Source organism: Mirounga angustirostris, unplaced genomic scaffold, assembly GCF_029215605.1.
Source record: "Mirounga angustirostris isolate CCGP_5_RB_7025 unplaced genomic scaffold, mMirAng1.0.hap1 SCAF_11, whole genome shotgun sequence".
In the NCBI taxonomy this organism is placed as follows: domain Eukaryota; kingdom Metazoa; phylum Chordata; class Mammalia; order Carnivora; family Phocidae; genus Mirounga; species Mirounga angustirostris.
In genome coordinates this window covers 73,092,247-73,107,010 of record NW_026991719.1, presented here as the reverse complement: position 1 = coordinate 73,107,010, position 14,764 = coordinate 73,092,247, and the positions used below count along the sequence as shown (strand labels likewise).

Here is a 14,764-nt window from a genome sequence, read left to right as displayed (position 1 = left end):
AGACCTTGAACCACCAGAGCAATCTTGGGAAAGAACAAAGCTGGAGGTATCACAATTTCAGGTTTCAAGATATACCACTAATCAAAACAAAAATAGACATTTAGATCAATAGAACTGAATAGAGAGTTGAGAAATAAATCTGCACATATATGGTTAATCTATGACAAAGGACATAAGACCATACAATATGGTAAAGATAGTCTCTTCAACAAATGGTGCTGGGAAAACTGTAGTGCTACATGCAAAATAATGAAACTGGATCACTTTGTAGCACCATACACAAAATTAATCTCCAAATGTATTAAAGACCTAAATGTGAGACCTTAAACCATGAAAATCATAGAAAATAATACAGGTAGTGATTTATTTGACATTAGCCATAGTAACAATTTTTTAAATGTGTCTCCTAGGGCAAGGTAAACAAAAGCAAAAATAAAGTATAGAAACTACATCAAAATAAAAATATTTTGTATTGTGAAGGAAACCATCAACAAAACAAAAAAGCAACCTATGAAATGAGAGAAGATATTTGTGAATGATATATCCAATAAGGAGGTAATATCCAAGATATATAAAGAACATACACAACTCAACACCAAGAAAACAAACAACCTGATTAAAAAATGGGCAGAGGACTTGAATAGACATTTTTTTCTAAAGAATACATATAGATGGCTAACAGAAACATGAAAAGATGCTCAACATCACAGATTATCATGGAAATGCAAATGAAAACCACATTGAGACATCACATTACATCTGTCAGAATGGCAAAAAAAAAAAAAAGAAAAGAAAAAGAAAGAAACAGAAATAACAAGTGTTGGTGAGATGTGGAGAAAAAGTAATCCTCATGGACTATTGGTAGGAATGTAAATGGGTACAACCACTGTGAAAAACAGTATGGAGTTTCCTCAAAAAATTACAAATAGAAATACCATATGATCCAGTAACTTCACTAATGGGTATATACCCAACAAACATGAAAACACTAATTCAAAAAGATATATGCACACCTATGTTTATTTTAGTGTTATTTACAATAGCCAAGATATGGCAGCAGCCTAAGTGTCCTTCAGTAGACAAATGGATACCATAAAAAAGAATAAGATCTTGTCACTTGCAACATTGATGGACATAGATGGTATTATGTTAAGCAAAGTAAGACTGAGAAAGATAAGTACCACATGATTTCACTCATATGTGGACTCTAAAAACAAAACAAATGAATAAACAAACAAAAAGCAGAATCAGGCCTATAAATACAGAAAACAAACTGATGGTTAGCAGAGGTAAGGGGTGATGCAAAAGGAGTAAGGGGGAGTCGGAATGCAGACTTCCAGTTATGAAATAAATAAGTCATGGAATAAAAAGCACCATATAGGGAATGTAATCAATGATATTGTAATAGTATTGCATGATAACAGTTGGTAACTGCACTTATGGTGAACATAACATATAGAGAAATTGAAGCACTATATTGTACACCCAAAACTAATGTAACATTGTGTGTCCACTGTACTCAAATTAAAAAAAAAAAAGTTTAAAAATAAATCTGTATTTTAACCTAAGGACAATAAGCAGCAATTGAAATGTTAAATATGTATGTAGATATTTAACATTTAACATATTTAAATATTAACATATTTTATATTTAACATATACACATATACATATATATTACAACGATTTCCTGTTATTTTTGTGTCCCTCCCAAATTCATATGTTGAAATTCATGTGTTGAAATCATCCCAAAGATGATAGTATTAGAGCTAAGTCTTTGGAAGGGGCTTAGGTCATAAAGGTAGAGCCCTCATGAATGGGGTGAATGCCTTTATAAAAGATGTTCCAGGGAGGTCTAGTCTCTTTCATCATATAAGATACAAAGTGCTGGCTATGAACCAAGAAGGGAGCCCTCATAATAATGTGATCAAGTTGGTGTCTTGATGTTGGACTTCCAGGCTCCAGAACCGTGAAAAATAAATTTGTTGTTTAAGCCCTTCAAAAAACAAAACAAAACAAACAAAAAAGTATTCTCTAAAACTATACCGCAACTAACAGCAGAAAATTACCATGTAGAATTTTCCTATCTCTACTACATAATTTTCACTAGTACACCAAATAAGAGTGCACCCTTATCTGTAACATGTTTATGAATTCACTGTATTTTGACTCTCATGCTTACTCCCTGCATAAATTAGCTACTCCTTAGGATTGTCAATAAACTATAAAAAGAAAACAAAGTTGATATTTTCACAAAAAACTACAACATTAAAATGATGCCAGTGCTGTTATAGTCATCTTTTATAGAGCCTTTCTTTTCCATTATTCATTCTAATCAACAAGGAAAGTTAGAGAGAGGGAGAAAGATTAGTGATTTGGTATCTGCCGCAGTCCTAGGACCAAAAAATCTGGTTAGAAAAGCCAAAGCAAGGCTTCTGAAGATGTGTTAGCACTGTTTCTAGTCTCAGGTGTGTTGGTCTGATTGTCTAAAGCCTTTAAACCTAGAAGGAAGTAGAAGTAGAGAAGATACCTCTACTTTAGTGTTAATCATGATGACAAGTCCATTCGGAAACATTGAAATATCTAGCAGAATCGAGTCCCAATAGCTAGTGATGGTTCTCCTAAAACTCCTAGAAAGAAAAATGTCTCTATAAAAGGTAAAACTATGAATTAGTTGGGGGAACATAAATGGATCTACCACTGTAGACACGGGACTGACTACTTGAATTTTTTTAGGGACATCAGATATCATGGATTGGGCTCTTGATTCTTCTGTAGCTCCAGTTCCACAGCTTTTTGCACAGCTACATCAACCAGCAGCTGGAAGCTGCTGAAGTCCTTGTACTCCTCTGTTAACACAGGTTTGGGAGATGTCATAAGCAAGGGTTCACTAGTGGAAAACTTGACCTTTTTTCTTGGCTGGGCCTTTGGGGTGAGCTTCTGGCCTGGAGACAACTCTGAATCTAGCAGCTTCTCTCCTGACTTCTGGCTCATTGGAAGGAGGCTCAAGGGAAGGCACTGCATTTTGTCTGGATCTCTGGGCCCTGACCTGGCCTGTATAGGTGGATCTGTGCTCTGCTCATGGGTCACATCAGCAGCCTTGCCTTTTTGGTGGTACACAGTGATCTGGTTGGGGTCATTTCCAACCTGTTGAAGCATTTCTGGAAGAACACGTCTGCGGGCATTGATAAACCAGTTAGAGATCTGCAGAAAAGACAAATTAGTCTGCTCGGACAGCATTCGCTTCTCTGCTTCTGAAGGGTAGGCCCTAAACCGGTGTTCATACAGCCAGTCTCGGAGGATCTTCACTGACTCAGTTGGCAAGTACCCTTTCCTCTTCCTCTTACCTTCTAGTGAGGCAAGAACTTTATCTGCACCAGTGTCACTATTCAACATGACTGAGGTGCCTTGAGCCAGGCTTTGGTTCTCTGCTGGGCTTTCTTCAGTGGCTTCCATGTTCATGAAGCCTGTCTTCACTATTTTGGGAATCAGAAATGGCTGAGTTAGGACTTATGTGGAACTGGTGAAGAAGACATGGGCCAGTCTCTAAGGAAGAGTCTCACCTCTTTCTTCCCAAGCAGATAAACAGTGCTGGTAACTGCTTTGAGCCAGTGGGCTTTGTGATGTCACATCCTTTCTGCCCTGTGTGCTGCCCCTCCCCCGCATTTCCTGGTTCCTCCTTTACTTGCTTTTTTCTCATAGATTCAAATGCACTTGTTTTTACCCCATCAATTTAAAGCTCTCCAGATTTTCTCTGCTGCTATCACCAGTTTCTGCTAACTAATGATCTCAAATTCTATTGGTTAAATCTGGCTTTGCATAAGCCTCATTTTCTTCCTTTATGACTTTACTCTGATATTGTTCTTCCTTCTTTTTCCTTATAATTGCATCATTGGCTCATCTACATATATTAAAAGTAACTTATCTATTAAATATTAACCTCAATAAAAGGAGAGTTTAAGTGGTGTATCCTGACTCATCCCTTCCCTATTTAAAGCTAGACAGTTATTTTTGACACTATCCCTTCGATTTTTCTTTATGGCCTTGAAATGTTCAGCTGTGACATGACTTCACTATGCCACTGGGATCTTTATGTCTGTAACTTCGGGCTCTGACATCCAGTTATGATCATTCTCTTTGAGGCTTCGGTCAGAATTCAGGGGTCTTTTAAAAACATGGAACAAGACAGGACTCAAGAAATAATGATCACAGACTTAAATTATTTAAATCTTTCTTGATAGTTTAAGTACATAGAAATTACCCTGGAATCAGATGAAAATAATTTGTAAATTGTACATTTTAATTTCAGATAACTGAAAATAAGAGTTGATTCTTTCAAGAACACAATGATCCACTTAGAAGACAATCATGGACTCTTCTTAAGGATACTGTATAGTATTACTGATTGTTAATTTCAGAGGTTTTTCTGGAGAAAACTCCAGGTCATCATCTTAAGCATCATATATTATCTACAGTTTCTATCTGGAAGAACAATATCATTTTACCCTTAAGAATTCTTAACTGGTGTCACTGGGCTGGACATCAGAATATTATCTACTGATCCTTTGGCTGTTGGTAACCTTATCAGTGCTGACTTTCATAGCTTAAAACTTATTGTAAGGGGGACTGATTGAAATAAACAATCAAATCTAATGGTCATTTTAGCAAAGCTCCCAACAACCAGAGAGTGCATAGGTTGACTAAAATCAGAGGTCTCCTTTGGAATACTCTGTGAGTGCTACTATTTCTATCAGTCTTTTGGGTGACTAGAACACAAAAGATAATGTTTTCTATTCATAGTGAAAACTCATTTCTTCTTATTATTTCCCACCAATACATGCATGGTTCATGCTCACTGAAACTACTCTTGTCTGTCAATAATTTTCTAGTAATGTATCCTCCATCATTTGTTGCTTCTATATTCTCTTTGTATTTCTGGGATTCAGATCTCTGCTGAAGGATTGATAGAATTGTACATATTTAAATCATTGATTTATTCTAAATGACATGAGCTAGGTTCTTAATTTTTAATGACTCCTTTATTAATCTTCTTTGAAAAGGAATATCATGGTGGTTCAAAATTATCACCGAGTAATTGGGAGATTTTTTTTTCCCTTTAATACCAGCTATAGGGACATAGAAAAATTTGGCAAGTAGGTGAAAATTTAGTAAGAAACCCTTTAGTATTGATCCCAAAAAACATGGTTTCATTTCATGATGTAACAATAGAAACACTATATAAAACCTGTATTCCTTTTAAGCTTTTTTTTTAAAGATTTTATTTATTTATTTGACAGAGAGAGACACAGCGAGAGAGGGAACACAAGCAGGGGGGGCGGGAGAGGGAGAAGCAGGCTTCCTGACAAGCAGGGAGCCCGATGCGGGGCTCGATCCCAGGACCCTGGGATCATGACCTGAACTAAAGGCAGATGCTTAACCGGCTAATCCACCCAGGTGACCCCCTTACTTTAAGTTTTTGATGATGCAAAATATGAATTAAAAAGATACTTAAGACAGTGATGTGTTCCTTCCATCCACTTTTTAAAAATTTCTAGAAAGCTCAAATATTTAAAAGGTTTCTATCAGATTTTTTCTCCCTTCATTGATTCTCCTAACATAAAATATCATGGGATCTTCTTTAGAATAGTGTTGTATATTTATAAGCATTGATTTATTTACATATGATTCTGAAAAGAGTCTTCTCATGATTATATAATGAGTGAACACAGTATTATACTGTAATATGCACATTAATTTTCAAATTATGTAAAGCGTGACAAAACTAAAGTCTTTTATACCTTGCTGCTTATCATTTCTATTAATCTACTCATAATTGAATATCAATCTGAGTATTCTACTTTCCAAATTATGTTAGTCTATCTGTAGAGTTAAAAAAAAGAAAAACTTAAATTTTGACTTCCAAGAAATGAAATAATGTGAAAGAAAATTGAAAACAACACTAACAAAAAGCCAAAAACTAAAACAAAAACAAAACAAAACAAAACAAACAAAACAAAACAAAAACATTTCCTCATACAAAACACAGTGACTTAATAGAAGCAAAAATTGATGCTTTGGTAATGGGGCTTGGTCAAGTCTGAAAATAGAGAATATTAAGTGCATAGAGTTTATCATACTGTAAAGTATCTGGATAATTTCTGCCAGACACTTTACACTTTGAAATGAATTGAAGGAACATTCAGAAAGTCATTAAAAAACTCCCCAAATTGAAGGAGTGGTGAGAAGTTAGGAAGAGAAAATGTAGAAAGTTCTGGTAAATTCAACTAATACTTTCTTTCTTTTTTTTTTTTTAAGAGTTTATTTATTTGAGAGAGAGAATGAGATAGAGAGCATGAAACGGGGGAGGGTCAGAGGGAGAAGCAGACTCCCTGCTGAGCAGGGAGCCCGATGCGAGACTCGATCCCAGGACTCCAGGATCATGACCTGAGCCGAAGGCAGTCGCTTAACCAACTGAGCCACCCAGGTGCCCACAACTAATACTTTCTTAACCTAACTCAGGTTCATAAGGAGATAAAATCACCAATACCCCAATTCATATTTAATAGTAAAAAATGAGTCTTTCTATTTCATGAGCCAGGTAAAGTTGTCTATATTCACTACTGTAACATTGTTTAGACTTTGGAGCCAATGGAATTAATAAAAACATATAAATGCATATAAGAAAATGAGGTAAAATACTATGATTTCTTGATGACATGATTAGCCATTTAGGAAATATTTAAAAATCAATTGAGAAATTATTAGAAATAATAAGAGTTAGGTGATGTAGCCAGTTACAAAAAAATACATGATAAACTTTAACATACACTTATAATTGTTATTTAGAAAATATATTGGGGAAATTATTTAGTTCATAATCATAAAAATAAAAATATAGAATGTCTAGGCATAAAATTAGAAAGTATTATGCAAGGATTATACTGAAAGAAATTTTAAATTCTATTTAAGAACATAAAATGAGATGTTAATAAATGGCAAAATCATTTGTTTCTTGGATAGGAAACCTCAATATTGTAATGATGTCAATTTTCTTTAAATATTTCTTTGTGTCTTTTTTCTATCAAAATATAAGTATTGTCAACCTCCTTTAACTTCTTACTTTGCAAAACCTGTTGAAAAATACTTCTAATGGCTAATGATGATGAACATTTTTTCATGTGTTTGTTAATCATTTGTATGTCTTCTTTGGAGAAGTGTCTGTTCATGTCTTCTGCCCATTTTTTGACTTGATTATTTCTTTTTTGGGTGTTGAGTTTGAGAAGTTCTTTATAGATCTTGGAAATCAGCACATTGTCTGTAATGTCATTTGCAAATATCTTTTCCCATTCTGTGGGTTGCCTCTTTGTTTTGTTGACTGTTTCCTTTGCTGTGCAGAAGCTTTTTATCTTGATGAAGTCCCAAAAGTTCATTTTTGCTTTTGCTTCACTAGCCTTTGGAGATGTGTCTTGAAAGAAGTTGCTGTGGCTGATATCAAAGAGGTTACTGCCTATGTTCTCCTCTAGGATTTTGATGGATTCCTGTGTCACATTGAGGTCTTTCACCCATTTTGAGTTTATCTTTGTGTATGGTTTTAGAGAATGGTCGAGTTTCATTCTTCTGTCTAATTTTCCCAGCACCATTTATTAAAGAGACTGTCTTTTTTTCCAATGCATGTGTTTTCCTGCTTTGTAAAAGATTAGTTGAACAAAGAGATGAGGGTCCATATCTGGGCATGCTATTCTGTTCCATTGGTCTATGTCTGTTTTTGTGCCAGTACCATGCTGTCTTGGTGATCACAGCTTTGTAATATAGCTTGAAATCAGGCAACGTGATGCCCCCAGCTTTATTTTTCTTTTTCAACATTTCCTTGGCGATTTGGGGTCTTTTCTGATTCCATACAAATTTTAGGATTGTTTGTTCCAGCACTTTGAAAAATGTCATTGGAATTTTGATCAGGATGGCACTGAAGGTATAGATTGCTCTGGGTAGCATAGACACTTTAACAATGTTTATTCTTTCAATCCATGAGCATAGAATGTTTTTCCATCTTTTTGTGTCTTCTTCAATTTCTTTCATGAGTGTTCTGTAGTTCCTAGAGTATAGATCCTTTACCTCTTTGGTTAGGTCTATTCCGAGATATCTTATGGTTTTTGGTATTATTGTAAATGGAATCGTTTCTCTAATTTCTCTTTCTACAGTTGCATTGTTAGTGTATAAGAAAGCAACTGATTTCTGTGCATTGATTTTGTAGCCTGCCACATTACTGAATTGCTGGATGAGTTCTAGGAATTTGGGGATGGAGTCTTTTGGATTTTCCACATAAAGTATCATGTCAGCTGCAAAGAGAGTTTGACTTCTTTGCCAATTTGAATATCTTTTATTTCTTTTTGTTGTCTGATTGCTGTTGCTAGGACTTCTAGTACTATGTTGAACAATAGTGGTGAGAGTGGGCATTCTTGATGTGTTCCTGACCTTAAGGGAAAGGCTCTCATCTTTTCCCCATTGAGGAAGATATTCACTGTGGGTTTTCATAGATGGATTTTATGAACTTGAGGAATGTTCTCTCTATCCCTATACTCTGAAGAGTTTACTCAGGAAAGGATGTTGTATTTTGTCAAATGCTTTTTCTGCATCAATTGAGAGGACCATATGGTTCTTCTCTCTCCTCTTATTAATGTGTTCTATCACATTGATTGATTTGCGAATGTATCACCACCCTTGCATCATGGGGATAAATCCCACTTGGTCGTAGTGGATGATCGGGGATCAAGAAAGACTACACACACTTAAATGTTATATTCCCAAATAGGTATGAAGAATGAAGCATTACAGAGCCTAAGAGCATGAAACCCCTTAGTCTCCCAACACTTTATTTAACATCAGGAAGAGAGGTCTGCACAGTGGGACTAAGAATTCTTTGTAACATTTTATTCCTATCAACAAAGGTGAAAAGGGGTTTTGGATATTACTGTGACTCTTGACTGACTCAGGAATCCTCAAGTGCATCAATAAGAACATGCACATGTGGAGTAAAATTGCCTATTTCTCAACATTGTTCAAAATTTGGCTAGTGAAAGGGGGCTAATACCACTTCTGTCCTAGGATTCTACTCCAGTCATCAGGGTAAAGAGAAAACGCTAAGAAAACTACCCCTCCCAAATATCCAACATAATCTTACCATTATTATCTGCTTTGAATATTTGGAATTAATTTTATTATGCCATCCATCCTTGTATACACAAGCAACTACAATAAACTGGTAAAATCTGAATAAAGTCTGTACTTCAGTTACTAGCATTATGCAAAATCAGTGTCCTCATTTTGATAATGTGCTATTATTTCTAAGATGTTATCACTAGGGAAAACTGAGTTAAAAGCACACAGGCACTATGCACAACTTTGAAAATTTCTTTAAGCCCTAAGTTATTTAAAAAATAAAGAAAAAGTGAGGAGTTTTCCAAAATAATTGTACCATTTAACATTTCTGTCAGCAGTTTTTGATAGATCCATTTGCTCTATATCCTTGCCACCACATGGAATGGCCAGTTTCTTTGACTTTCATTATTTTATGGAGTATGAAATGGTATCTAATTTTTTAAAAAAAATATGTATTTACTTTCTGAGTAATGATGTAAACAAGGGTTGCCAAATATTTTCTGTAAATACTCAAATAGTACATATTTTTGGCTTTGGGAGTCAGAAGGCCTCTTGGGCAATACTCAGCTCTGATTGTAGTGCAAAACAGCCATCATTAATAAGTAAACAAATAAATATTTCCATGTACCAATATAACCTTATTTATGAAAATAACTTTTTTTTGGCCCAAGAGCCATAGTTTGCTGTCCTTAGAAGTAGAGCATTGTTGGGCACCTGGGTGGCTCAGTCGTTAAGCGTCTGCCTTCGGCTCAGGTCATGATCCCAGCGTCCTGGGATTGAGTCCCACATTGGGCTCTCTGCTCGGTGGGAAGCCTGTTTCTCCCTCTCCCACTCCCCCTGCTTGTGTTCCTGCTCTCTCTATCTCTCTCTCTGTCAAATAAATAAATAAAATCTTAAAAAAAAAGAAGTAGAGCATTGTTTATTGTCCTTTGTTATAATGTATATATATTTTAAATGTTTCTGTTCAAATATTTCATATACTCAAAAAATTATATCTTTACTATTGAGTTTTTAAAGATTTTTATTTATTTATTTGTCAGAGAGAGAGAGAGAGCACAAGTGGGGGGAGCAGCAGAGGGAGAGGGAGAAGCAGGCTCCCCACCGAGCAGGGAGCCCGATGTGGGACTCGATCCTAGGACCCTGGGATCATGACCTGAGCTGAAGGCAGACGCTTAATGACTGAGCCGCCCAGGAGTCCCTACTATTGAGTTTTTAATATGTTTTTATTTAATTAAAATGCAAGTAGTTTAGAAGATATCTGATGTGCAAATCATTTGTTAAATATATTTTTGAAAATATTTGACACAATATTGTGTTTATGTTGTATTTACATAACATTGTCCTTTTAACTGCAAAAGTGTTCAATTTTTATGAAACTTAATTTGTTGATTTTGCTTTTTATTTACTTCATGTTTTATGTGTGCCACTTAAGAAACTTTTGCCTATGGACCCCTGGGTGGCCCAGTTGGTTTAGTGTCTGACTCTTGATTTCAGCTCAGGTCATGATCTCAGTGTTGTGAGATTGAGCCCCGAGTTGGACTCCCACTGGGCATGGAGCCTGTAAGAGTCTCTCTCTTCCTCTCCCTCTGTCCCTCCCCCATCTCCTTTTCTCTCTCTTTCTCTCTCTCTCCCTCTCAAAAAAGAAGGAAGAAACTTTTGCTTAGGTTTACATTTTTAGGTATAGAATTTAGGTACATTTATCATTTAGAGTTATTTTTTGGTGCATGGTACATAATAATGTTGACATAACATTATTTATTATGGTGATTTGTAATCAGTGACCTTCAATGTTACTATTGTAATTGTTTCAGGGTGCCACCAACTGTGCCCATATAATGGTGAACTTAATTGATAAATGTATGTTTTCTGACTACTCCACTGACTGGCTGTTCCCTGATCTCCCTCTCCTTGGGATTTCCTGTTCTCTCAGACACAACAGTATTGAAATTTGGACAATTAATAACCCTATAATGTCTTCTAAATGTTCAAATGAACATTTCACTTAGATGATTAAGCTTAATGAAGAAGGCATGTCAAAAGCTGAGATGGGCTTCAAGCTAGACCTCCAATGCCAGTTAGCAAAGTTATGAGTGCACAGAATAATTTTTTAAAGAAAATTAATAGTGCTACTCCAGTGAACACACGAAAGATAAGAAAGCAAAACAGACTTATTGCTTACATGGAGAGAGTTTTAGTGGTCTGCCTAGAAGACCAAACCAACCACAACATTCTATTCAGCCAAAGCCTAATCCAGAGCAAAACCCTCTCTTCAATTTGATGAAGGCTGAGAGAGATGTGGAAGAAAAGTTTGAAGTTAGCAGCAGTTGGTTCATGAAGTTTAAGGAGAGAAGCCAACTCGATAACTTAGAAAGTGCAAGGTAAGGGTCTTCCAGTTATGAAAAAATAAAGTGCAAGTTGAAGCAGCAAGTGCTGATGTAGAGTCTGTGGCAAGTTGTCTAGAAAATCTAACTAAGATAATTAAGGTAGCCATACTAAGGGTGCCTGAGTGGCTCAGTCGCTTAAGCATCTGACTCTTGCTTTCAGCTCAGGTCATGCCCTGCACTGGACTCTGTGCTCAGCAGGGAGTCTGCTTGAGATTCTCTCTCTCCCTCTCCCTCTGCCCCTCTACCCTGTTCTCTTTCTCTCTCTCTCTCAAATAAATAAAAAAAATAAATATTTTTTTTCTTAAAAAGTTGGCTACACTATTTTTAATGTTGATGAAGCAGGTTTCTGTTGGAAGAAGATGACATCTAAGATTCATAGCTAGAGGGAGCCTGGGTGGCTCAGTCGTTAAGCGTCTGCCTTTGGCTCAGGTCATGATCCCAGGGTCCTGGGATCAAGCCCGCCATAGGGATCTCTGCTCAATGGGAAGCCTGCTTCTCCCTCTCCCATTCCCCCTGCTTGTGTTCCTGTTCTCGCTATCTCTTTCTCTGTCAAATAAATAAATAAATAAAATCTTTTAAAAAATAACCTTTTTCCCCCACAGGATGAGGCCATATACAATCAACAAATTTGCTTAGTAATATCAATTTCAATGTATTAAATTTATATAATATGATTTTTGTGCCTTTGTACAAATCCCAAAGAAACCTTAATAAAATTTTAAGAAAGAAATGTGCAGACTCCCCCCAAAATGAACAAAATTAAATTACAAATTCATTCTACATGTTCTGAAATACATCTAAAAACATTAGTGGTAACACATTCAGCTGCTAGTCACAATGTCAGTTGTGAAATACTACAACTTCAAACAATAGGATTGTTTTGTATCTGTTGATGTCCAAAAATGCCTGTGAAATAATAAGACTAAAATTAGGATTTATATATGTCCTTTAATAATATTACTTTGAATCTGAAGGCAATATATAATACATAAAATATTCTTAATTAAAAAAAAAGTTTATATTTGCCTATACATCTCCCAACTTCTTTTAATGTCTGCTGCATTGTAAAAAAAGTAATAGTCACCAAAGAAATTATAATTAGCTCTCTTTAATGGAAAACAATATAAATTTAATTTATACAAAGGAACATTTTTTTTTCGTATGGGCACATATTTAACACTAACCCATCTCTAAGACAATATATTTCTTCTAAAATCATATTTGGTAAGTTGTGTAACTTGCCTTTGTTTGTTTATTTTTTATATCCTCAAAGCTATTTCTATAGTTCTCATGAAAAGCTTCCCAATGTTTTGTTTGGCAAAATTTTCATTTTGAAAGATTACATTTATGACTTGTGGTCAATCTTCCCTTTAATTTCTCCTTAGGATTTTAAAAGTTGGGTTTGAGCAAATTTGGCAGTGTTTTTTCTGAACCTCTGCTGAGGCAAGACATAGTGTAAAGTTTAAATATTTTTTTTTCCTCTGTATAAAGTCAATCTAAGGTTAGTGAGATAAAAATACTGGACATGTAGAGAGTTGAGACAAGTCATGAAGAGTATTGATAGAAATAATGATAGACTACTGACCGTTCTTTTTTCTTCCCCTTCTCATATTTTGACTGGTTTTAAGGTTCCTGGGATATTTCTGATAAATTCCCTTTGTGCCTAAATTTTGTTTTCTGTCACTTGCAATCAAAAGTCCTTGAAAACAGGGGCACCTGGGGGGCTCAGTCGCTTAAGTGTTGGACTCTTGGTTTTGGCTCAGGTCATGATCTCGGGGTTGTGAGATTGTGCCCAACCTTTCTCTCAGCACAGAATCTACTTGAGATTCTTTCTCTCCTTTTCCCTCTGCCCCTTTCCCAATGTGCATGCATGTGTGCTCTCTCTAAATAAAGAAATAAAATCTTAAAAAAAAAAACGTGAAAATAGAACTGAAAAGCTAAGATGGCACTATACATGGTTCTGGTGTTCTCATTCTGGAAACATTTTTTTTTTTAATTGAGCTATAGTAAAGTTTATTGAATGATAGAGTACAAAGCTCCCAAAGAGGGAGGGGACCCAAGAGGGTTGCTCTGGAAACAATTTTTGAAAAATTGAAACAGTTCTTATGTCCAGGCCTAATCTTAAAACTTTATATTAGCATATTAATAGAGCTGTCATCACCACCATTAAAAATCCCTTAATAGGTTGGAAATCACCCATTCTTTCTTAGATAACTTAGCAACAAAAATGTGCAAATTGAAGGAAAGACTGACCCAGTTAAGGCAAGTTGCTCACAAGATGGAAGAACAGACCTCTAGTAAGTAAGTAAGGTTTCAGCTCAACACAAAACAATATGGATTGTCATAGGGCAATGGGCAGTTCCCAGCAAAAAAGGTTTTGTTCCTCTTCAATAAAGGGTTGGGGTAAGAGGTTAGGCAAATAAAATATCTGTCTATTAAAGTCATGTAATATTATTTGAAGATAAAATATGAGATCAAATTGGTAAAATATTGTTAAAGAACAACCAGAGCTGGATAGTAGTTGAAGTGGTAAAAACAAATGTTATCCATGCCTAATAAGGGAAGAGAGATTTCAGTACAGTAGTTCCCCTTATCTGTAGAGGATATGTTCCAAGACCCACAGAAGGTGCCTGAAACAGAGGATGATACTGAACCTTATATATACAGTTCTTTCATATGCAGATATCCCTATTGATGCGGGAGAGTGAGGTTCTTGTCTCACAGAGTCGAAGAATGAATCTTGTGGACAAAAGAGAGTGAGTAAAGTGATAGAAGTTTATTAAGCAAGCATACAGAAAAAGCTCTCAGAAATGAGATGGGTCCTGACAGGGTTGCCACTGAGGGCCTTTAGGATTGGTCTTTTATGGAAAGTTAACCAGGGAACTTAAATCTTTTTGACATCTCTACTGATAACACCTTTGTGTAAGCAGGACTAGTGATAATATCTTTAATGGCTTACCTCTTTTTGGGGTCTGTTTATTTTCTGTTGACCACAGGAGACTGTCATAAATAAGACTCCCCCCTCGGACACCTAGGGCAGGGGGGTCTGGAGTGTTCCCTTATCTCTGGTTTCCTTTCATGTCCCACATTTTCAATTTTGTGGGCCTAATCCTATGGCCCTTACCTATCTCTCCCTACCTAGCCCTGCCTGTTGCTTATTCACTATGATAAAATTTAATTTTTTAAATTAGGCACAGTAAGAGATTAACAACAATAACTAATAA

At 35.7% G+C, this 14,764-nt stretch overlaps 1 protein-coding gene across 1 annotated transcript; it reads right to left on the bottom strand.

Moving 5' to 3' along the window:
* Positions 1 to 2,748: 2,748 nt before the first annotated feature.
* On the bottom strand, positions 2,749 to 8,061 carry TGIF2LX (TGFB induced factor homeobox 2 like X-linked; the record flags this gene model as incomplete). The annotated part of the gene is made up of 2 exons (XM_045900842.1): positions 2,749 to 3,443; positions 8,040 to 8,061. Coding segments are annotated over 2 exons (717 nt in total), but the record flags the coding sequence as incomplete, so codon positions are not given.
* Positions 8,062 to 14,764: the final 6,703 nt, after the last annotated feature.